Below are 9,583 nucleotides of genomic sequence, written 5' to 3' on the forward strand. Positions count from 1 at the left end.
CCACATTGAGAGCAGCTAAATTTATAGAAAATAGGCCTAAATTTATAGGTTTCATTTCTTTTTTGGCACTTTGCTGCTATTCGTTTTACCGCTCAGCCGCTCTCAATATGGCGACGGCCTAAAACATACCAAAACGCAGTTCTGTGTCATAAACCTGGTCGACTCACTGAAGCCCAAACAAGACGTGTATAACTAATTAATTACATGCAAAAATTTATAGAGAATTGGTTGAAGAAAATTAGATATTAATTAGATTCTTATGTTTTAATTAAATTATTTAATATCAGGCTTTTATACATTTTTATTTACAATTATATTAAGACATTATATAATTTCTGTATTCCATTCATATTGTGAAATATTCATTTATTACTACATACAATAGTTCATTTTTTTTTCACTTCGATTTATTTTCAGGTGATTTCTCCTAAAATAAAATAATAAAATACATATGATTATTATAGTTTAAACATAAATTTAATAAGAATAGGGGGAATGGTTATATATAAATGTAGGTAATCGAGATAGGAGGGGTACCTAATTAATTCCATTTATTCCAACTTTTTTGATTGTTCGAATTTTGTATTTCTGGTGTAGAGGAATTTTCTGTGAATATAGTTGATTCTAGAGGCTTTAAACTATCTTCGTTATTATGTTGAAAGGAAGCATTGCAGGATTTTAATTTATCTTCATCAGACCTTCCAAGTACTATGATCAAAACGTTTCTTTAATAAACAAAGTTCTTAAAAATTTCACTTTCATAATTCATAATTAATCTATGTTTCGTGAATAATTTAAATTACTCTTTAAAAATGTACAATAAACAATTATGAAACATATTATCTTTAATTAAACTGTTATATAACATTTCGGAATATATTTTAGAATAAAAAGGCAAACTATATTAATGTGATTATAAGGATAAGGGAGGAATGATGCAATAACGAAATATTTTTGTTGCATCCTACCTCCATTTTTTCAGTTGTAGTATTCGACGGAATCTTTTCAAAAAGTTGAGACACTTTTTGATAAAAATCTGACTCAACTATAGTTTTCAATAATGGGAAATCGTTAAGTGAAATTTCCGTTTTGTTATCGCCTGGTTTCACTAAAATTCATTAATAGTTTATATTTCACATTAAAAATGCAAACTTTATGAATTGTTATTTATCATTTTGTAATATTATCTTTTAATGTAACTTGCTTAACATTTTGTTGTAAGAAAATTATATTGATCAATAATCGTAACAGTTATTTATATTGATCGCCATTAACATATTTGCTACCACCATTCAGTTGGAAAACTATTTAATTTAATACATGGTATTTGTTATGAAGTATACAGGATATCTCGTAGCATGTGGGACTCACTTCAAGACTAGATTCTACACATGAAAACAATTAAAAAGATCCATATAAACACACATCCTATTCGACCTTGTTTTCGAGTTATGGCAAATTTCTTCAACACACCGTATTTGCTTACCTTCACAACAAATGTTCAAAATGAGCTTCTTGCATCTAAACACAGGCCTGGAGACGTTTTACCATTGACCGTCTTACCCTTTCAATTTTTTCCAGGAATTATTCGAATTTCATGGAAGCCTTGTAGTACACACAATACAGTGTATCGACAACGACCGGCGTCAAGTTACGCTCGACACGCTTGATGTTCGAAGCAGCGTAACTTGCAAGAATTGGTGGGGATAACCGCGGAGACTTGAATGGGCAAAAGTGTGGATACTACTGTAACCCCAAAGATAATACAACTCGTCGTAGCTCGAAAACAAGGTCGAATAGGACGTATGTCTCTATAAACTTTTTTTATTGTTTTCACGTGTAGAATCTAATCCTGAAATGGGTCCCACATACTACGGGACACCCCGCATAATAATAAATATACATACCACCACAAATGAAATTGTAACCAATATTTCCATAATGTTCCACTGTGTTAAATGTTTCTTTTGTTTCTTGAGGGAAACAAATGGATCCTACAAAACCAGCACCCACAGAAGTATAAAGTAAACGTTTAAAGAATCCTCCTCGAAGACCTAGTACCAATCCTGATAAACCACCAATACCGACAGCTCCTACTCGCGGCAAAAAATTGCTTTTATCTTGCAGGTAATCGATTACAACTATGAAAAAGAAATCATTAATTAGAACAGTTAAGCTGATGCTTTATGTGCTATACATATTATTACTAAATAAATTGTTCACAAATAAAAATAGTTATCAGATGTAAATACGTACAATTAAAATTTTCAACAGCCAATGAAACATTATGGGAAACGTCATCATAGACAACTTTTAATCCCTGCACCGATTGGCGTGCTTTTCTAATATTTTCCTCCACGATAGATGGTTGTTCTTCTATGCTGTGAAAGACAATGATGGTTTTTTCTTTAAGTCATCGATTATCTGCAAAAATTGTCTAATAAAATGTTTCTACAAGCAATACTATGACAGAAACTTTTATGTATACTGATTATTAGACTACAGAGAAACCTTAGTATCCACAGGGTTCAGTTCCAAACCTTTCCATGGATAATAGCAAAGCCTTTCAGATTTAAATTCAAATTAAATAGGGTTTTTTTATAAGATATTTTTATGCATGAGAATAAAAATACATTCATCAATATGAAATTACTTGCGCTTTACCATGGCATCTGTTTAGATTGCCCATCATCAACAGAATAAATGGGCAGATCAGACGGTTTTATTAATTTCTTTGGTTGTGTTTCATTACTACATGGTGTAGTTTGTTCTTTTTGTGGATTGACAGGTTTCATTACTGGTACCGCAGCACATAGTCCACACGGCATCAAGAATTTCTTGAACAACTTCATATAAACACATATCTGATTTCTCTTTCATACATTAGTAACAATATTTAAGCTACTTAAATAAATATAAATATCTCTTTCTGAGATACACCTGTTTATTTGGTAACATTATTGAACTTTACTAAAATATGAGCTTATATTCTATAAGCAAATATTCTATAAGACATATAAATAAGATTACGTAAAAGGAACCTATTTAATCGAAAATAATAAACGATACACTTTGATGATTAAAATTTCATTCATGTCTTTATAACTGTATAATTACCATTGTTCGTTGCATTTTATAATATATCAAGTTTGATCGAATTATGTTTAAAGTTTATAATTCATTCACGAATTACGTAAAAAACTTTAACACAGTTTCGGAAATATTTAATTTAACTCCGTACAAAATTGAATATTGGCATTAGCAAAATGTGCTCAAGCACACCAACATTTTGGCATGTTTTATAAGTATGCGACACCTAGTGTTCAATTCAAAAGTTGTATTTAATTCAGAAATACGCCCAGAAATTTCATTGAATGAAGAATTCTTAGAGTGTTGCTTATTGGTGTAATAAAATATAATTAGACTATAATACAAAAAAAGGACTTACCAGATTTACTCCCAGCATATATAAAAACTTGAAATGACGTAGAATTTATTGGTTATAATTAAAAACTTACATTACTTCGTATAAAATTGACATGCTTTATCAAGTTCTTGTTTACGCAGTCATTTGCTTAAAATTTCTAACGGTCAAAAAGAAGAAAATCGCGGAATCTCGAATTTAACATTTTCAGCGCATATTTTGTTACGTCTAATACTCCAAAATACATCGAAATTATTTATTCTTTAAAAAGGCAATTGTAATATTTATAATAATTAACACAAGTGAGCAATTAATTGAATTACTCACTCTTACACCGGTTCTGCCGAATTCCATTAAAACACCCGGCTGATAATCATCGCAACGATGTACTGGTTCCCTGCAAGTTATATCTTTACCAAATATTGTACCAATAGTAGATTCTAAAAATTTGTGCACGTAATTATTCATAATGATTTTGAATAGGTATTGTTATTACACTTCTTTAAATTTTATATTTTTTATATTTTATGCAAGATTGGAACTATTAATTTAATAATAAATTAGCCATTTTAAATGTGAAATTGCGCTATTTTCACGCATATCAGTAATTTGTCTTACTGCTGTGTTTCTATTAGAATTGTTTTCAAAAAATCAAGGGATCTGTATGTTTGGAAATGTTTATAATCGAGAATGGAAAAAGACGAGTCAATGTTTAAAAGACATAAAAATAATTTTATTAAATATATAATAAAATTCTTAATAAAATAAAAGTAAATATAAATTTTTTATTAGTAACAATACATTTTGGTTTTTGCGTTTAACTGATTTTCGTTCATTTATAGTTACATTTTATTAAAGCATGTGCTGCTTTAGCGCTAACGTTTCCCAAAGTTTGTCTTTCTTCATAACACTTATTATCATTTCTTGACTAACAGACCATAATCTTATTGCAAGTGCAGGATCTAATGCTGCATTTGATGGATCACAACGGTAACAATTATTGAAATAAACTCCAGTTACACCTTCCAGTTCAGGTGCAGTTGCACAGAAAACTGATGTACTTGCTGCTTGTTGCTACAAAATTTGAATAATTTAATAAGACTTCGTTTATACTTTTATTTGAAACAAATAAGTATCATACCAGTGATTTTGTGAAAGGTCGCACTAGCATGAACAAAAATCGTAATATCCACGAATAACGGGATAGTGAAGATGAAACCATGTTTCCAGGGTGGCAACTAAATACGCTCACAGAAGACCAACGTTTCGCCAATTCTTGTGCAAACAAAATATTACATAGTTTCGAATCATTATAAGCTCCCATAAACCAATACTTGTATGCAGGAGGGGAAAGAGTTAATTGATGAAAATCATCCGCTGTTCGAAGCGATGAAAATCTGTCGAGAAGTAAAAATAAAACATTGTAATTAGATTCTCATGACAGAGTAAAACATGTTTATTATTTATAATTTTTTTAAATTAAGAAATTTATAACACCTGTGAGATTCGCTTGACACCACCACTATCCTAGAATTAGGACAATTTCGAATTGGATGTTCTAACAAAAGTGTAAAATAAAACTGAGAAAGATGATTCACTTGAAATGTTGTTTCATAACCATCTTTTGTAATTTCGTAAGGAATTGCAAAAACTCCAGCATTTAATATAAGAATATTTAATGTTCTGAAAATGGCAAACACATTAATAATATAAATAAATTGATAATTAGGAATTTTTTTTATAATGTAGAATTACCCATATTTTTGTTTAAATTTTTCAGCTGCTTCTTTAACACTATGTAATGAGGATAAATCTAAGTGTAATGTTTCACATGTTACATTTTCCACTTCTTGTTGTATTTTCTGTACTGCTTCTTCGCCTTTTTTTAAATCTCTGCAAGCTAAAATAACTTTGCAACCATGCAAAGCTAATGATCTGGCAGTTTCAAATCCTACAAAAACATTAATACAATAATAAACAAATATATTTAGATAACATTTACGATTATTTACCTATGCCTGTATTGGCTCCTGTAACAATGGCAATTTTGCCTCTTAAATCTCGACCATATAGAACAGATAATGCTGTACTACTTCCATCAAACCGTTGCCGTACAGGTTGTGATAATTCTCTATATTCCGTAGCAAATGCAAGTCGTGGATCAGTATATGTTGTTGTACGATTTGCATGATCAACGAATAAAACTTTACCATCATCTAATGCACATCTCTCCCATCCAGATGGTAATTCTAATCAACAAATAACATAACAAAGTTTTTATCATATTGATTTATAATATTTTAGTAACTGTACAATGTTTACTAATTTAAAAATGTTTAAATATTTTAAAAGTTATTGTACATTATAATGTTCTCATTCATATTCATTTTCTACATTGACATAATATAAATGATAATCAGTTGACAATTGAAATGATCTACATTATTATAGTGATTTATGTAGTAATATTGTACCCCCTTCAACAATCTTTTTACGACCGGTCCTAGGATGTGTCCATTGTGTACCTTTCGTATAATGGCTAAAGAAAGAAAAATAAACATTGTTACGATAGATCCTTATTTTATAAATATACCTAAATCTTTTATATAGTAATAGCTTTTATCAATGTATTGCAATAGCGATGTATTGATAAAAATATCATAAATATAATTTACTTTACATAATAGACGTTTCCGTCAATAGTTGTCATTTCCTCCCATCCAGGAGGTAATTCATCTTCACTGTCAGAATCATTTAAAATGCCTACCATTTTCTTCAATGATTATTTGCTGTTTTTACATAGACTTGCATCTACTCATTAATTGCTTTGTCAGTGTTTATCAGGCGCATTAATTCGTGTACTTGACATAAATTCATATATATATAATAACATGTATGTATCTATATGTAATATGTATTACCAACGTCAAAACTGGAGAAAAACAATATAATAAAGGCTCCTTTTCAAGTAGAACTAGAAGTCATGATTTTGCTATTATACTAGAAGCTTATGACTATGTATATGCATACATACTAATTTGTATGTACATAGTCGCTAATGACTTTACAACATACATGCCAGAAGAAGCCCCGGGTGTACCGGGGACACCTCATTCTACTTTCTCCACTATACCAGATCACGTGTACGTGAGCTCGTAAAATTTCGGAGAGTCGACAAAGGCAAACTGATACGTGCCCTCTTTTTCTCGTGGGCATCGAGAGAGGAAAGCTCACATGTGCCATCCCGCTCTTGAACAACTGAAATCTGACCACACGTCAACGGCATACGATTTCGAATCTCGACTCCCCAGGCATTTTTACTTTCCGACCTATGTAGGCTCACATAAGTAAAGAACCTTACTACTGGCTACTGCCAGCCTCTGCTGGCCTCTGCTGACCACTGCTGGTCTCTACATGCCTCTACTGGTGGCTAACTTGAGTTAGCAGGTAATGCCATAAATGTTTTACCCACTTATACCCCTTTTTACCTGAAGTATAAGGTAAAAAGTACGAGGTACAAGGTACGACTACATGTACTTTTTAAATTTTCCTACAGCCCTACGCTGGCCTCTGCCGACCGCTGTTAACCACTCCTGATACTTCTGACAACGTATAACGATTACGACTGGCTACTGCCTGCCTCTCCCAGCCTCTGCTGGCCTCCGCTGACCACCGCTTATATTTCTGACAACGTGTAACGATTACTACTGACTTCTGCCTGCCTCCGCTGGCCCTGCATGCCTCTGCTGGACTCTGCTGACCCCTGCTGACCACTGCGGACCAATCCTGATACTTCTGACAACGTATAACGATTACGACTGGCTACTGCTTGCCGCTGCTTGTCACTGCTGTCCACGGCTAGCCTCCGCTGGCCTCTGCTGATCACCCCTGATGCTTCTGACAACGTATAACTATTACTACTTGTTACTGCTGGTCCCTGCATGCCTCTGCTGGACTCTGCTGACCCCTGCTGACCTCCGCTGACCACCCCTGATGCTTCCAACAACGTATAACGATTACTACTTGTTACGGCTTGCCCCTGCTGGTCTCTGCTTGCCTCTGCATCCCTCTGCAGGCCTCTGCTGACCCCTGCTGACCCCTGCTGACCACTGCTGACCACTGCTGACCCTTGTTAACAACTTCTGCCATGATATATATGTATTAAAGCTTTGTATAATGTAAATCTATGGCAATAAATGATATAATTTCAAAGAATTCTATGCGTTCTCGTCATTTTTACCTTTCTTTTCCTCTCGAAATCATTCCCATAGTTATAAGATACGTGCCACCTCCTCCCATATCATGTCCCCCTGATATCCTCCCAATGTCCTCGTCATTTCCTAGAAATCCGTAACCGTCACTCTCGTACCTGCTGGCAAAATCGAGAATTCATTTTTTTCGTCAAAAAGTCCTGAAACAGCTGGAAAGTCCTGAAACAGCTGGAAAGTCCTGAAACAACTGGAAAGTCCTGAAACAACTGGGAAGTCCTGGAATTTCTTGGAAACGACGAAAATTCTTGGAACCCCTGAATTTTTAGCAAAGTTCTGAGTTTCAGGACTTCCGAGGTGTTTCAGGACTTCCTAGTGGGTTCAGGGAAACCAAGGAGTTTCAGGGAGTCTTATAACTAAGGTAATGATTTGGAGAGGAAAAGAAAGGTAAAAAATGATGAGAACACATAGAATTCTTTGTAATTATATCATTTATTGCCATAGATTTACATTATACAATGTTTTAATACATATATATCATGGCAGAAGTTGTTAACAAGGGTCAGCAGAGGTCAGCAGTGGTCAGCAGGGGTCAGCAGAGGTCAGCAGTGGTCAGCAGGGGACAGCAGAGGCTTGCAGAGGCAAGCAGAGACCAGCAGGGGCAAGCAGTAACATGTAGTAATCGTCACACGTTGTCGGAAGCATCGGTGGTGGTCAGCAGTGGTCAGCAGAGGCCAGCAGAGGCAGGCAGAAGCCCGCACATGTTGGCAGAGGTTAGCAGAGGCCAGCAGAAGCCAGCAGAGGCTGCGAGAGGCTAGCAGTAGCCAGCAGTAATGGTTATACGTTGCCAGATGTATCAGAAGTGATATCTGAAATGATATACATATGTACGCTCATATATAGGAATAATAAAAATGAATTTATTTTTTTTCAATAATTCAAATATGATCAGGGGGTCTTAAAACGTGTATTTCCGTAAGAAAAATGTCACAAAATTTTTTTTCATTATAGTACTTTGCTTATGTGCGCCTACATAGGTCGGAAAGTAAAAAATACCTGGCCAGTCGAGAGTTGGAATCGTTTGTCGTCGACGTGAGGTCGAATGTCAGTTGTTCAAGTGCGAGAAGGCAAATGAGCCTTCCTCTCTCGACTCCCACGAGGCGATCCGAAATTACTTCGGGCAGCTTCGGAGAATCGAGAAAGGGTGCATGTGTCAGTTTGCCTTTGTCGACTCTCCGAAACTTCACGAGCTCACGTACGCGTGATCTGGCATAGTGTGAGTAGTGCACCCGGTGCTCAATCTGGCATTACTGGTCCCGATCAGCGATCTAGGGAGATAAGGAGTTGGGTTGGTGCCCATGGAGTGCTGAACCCCTCTGCTCGACGAGGCGCGCAAAATAAAACACTTTAAAATTTTCGTACTTTATTTTCTGTAGACTGATAAACTTGGTCGTATTTTAGATGTTCGCTGTACACTCTCGAGAATTGATCTGATGTCTAAGTTCTGATTTTTACAATAAGCAATCCTCGGTGGCCCCTACCAAGGTGACAGCGACGAACTTTGCTCAGCGGAGGGAGGACTGGTTAAGCCAATCCTCAACGTCGTTACCTCGGTAGGGCAGTTCCTAACATTTTTGTAACATTTCCACCCACTCTGCTATCTATTAATTAAAAAGGTCTCGAAATTTTAATCTCAAAAATAGCGGAGAAGTCACGTCTGTATCGTAAACCCACCGATTCTGAACGCGGCCGTTAAGAAAGGTTATAATACTCGGTATTTCCCAGCTTGATTTGCCCGCGTTGAATTTCATACAATAGTAATATACGTTATAAAACGCGAATTCGTTTGAATCTCGCTCGCTTGAATCGCGGACTCGATGGTGATTAATTCAGTTCCAATATATTCCTGTCGCAACGCTATGTGTACTAAACCCGAATTTACGCGATATAG

At 35.0% G+C, this 9,583-nt stretch overlaps 2 protein-coding genes across 4 annotated transcripts; both read right to left on the reverse strand.

Moving 5' to 3' along the window:
• Positions 1 to 377: 377 nt before the first annotated feature.
• Positions 378 to 3,587, reverse strand: LOC122400351 (MICOS complex subunit MIC27). 3 transcript variants are annotated; one of them, XM_043401769.1, is made up of 6 exons: positions 3,449 to 3,587; positions 2,665 to 2,846; positions 2,257 to 2,381; positions 1,908 to 2,141; positions 969 to 1,108; positions 378 to 427 (listed from the first exon to the last, which is right to left on the reverse strand). In XM_043401769.1, exons 1-6 carry the CDS (start codon positions 3,464 to 3,466, stop codon positions 398 to 400), a joined length of 729 nt encoding a protein of 242 aa, XP_043257704.1. In that variant the 5' UTR covers positions 3,467 to 3,587; the 3' UTR covers positions 378 to 397. The 3 variants fall into 3 exon arrangements, with proteins under 3 accessions (XP_043257704.1, XP_043257706.1, XP_043257703.1); XM_043401771.1 differs by lacking the exon at positions 3,449 to 3,587 and adding an exon at positions 3,118 to 3,280; XM_043401768.1 differs by lacking the exon at positions 3,449 to 3,587 and adding an exon at positions 3,118 to 3,280 and having other exon boundaries at positions 2,665 to 2,864.
• A 669-nt stretch (positions 3,588 to 4,256) lies between these two features.
• On the reverse strand, positions 4,257 to 6,511 carry LOC122400344 (WW domain-containing oxidoreductase). Its single transcript, XM_043401753.1, has 7 exons — positions 6,100 to 6,511; positions 5,899 to 5,963; positions 5,437 to 5,673; positions 5,180 to 5,375; positions 4,922 to 5,107; positions 4,566 to 4,821; positions 4,257 to 4,498 (listed from the first exon to the last, which is right to left on the reverse strand). The coding sequence occupies exons 1-7, from the start codon at positions 6,192 to 6,194 to the stop codon at positions 4,277 to 4,279; spliced, it is 1,257 nt and encodes a 418-aa protein (XP_043257688.1). The 5' UTR covers positions 6,195 to 6,511; the 3' UTR covers positions 4,257 to 4,276.
• Between the last annotated feature and the right edge of the window lie 3,072 nt (positions 6,512 to 9,583).

Source organism: Colletes gigas, unplaced genomic scaffold, assembly GCF_013123115.1.
Source record: "Colletes gigas isolate AHSC1104 unplaced genomic scaffold, ASM1312311v1 Colletes_gigas_Sc00017, whole genome shotgun sequence".
Lineage (NCBI taxonomy): Eukaryota > Metazoa > Arthropoda > Insecta > Hymenoptera > Colletidae > Colletes > Colletes gigas.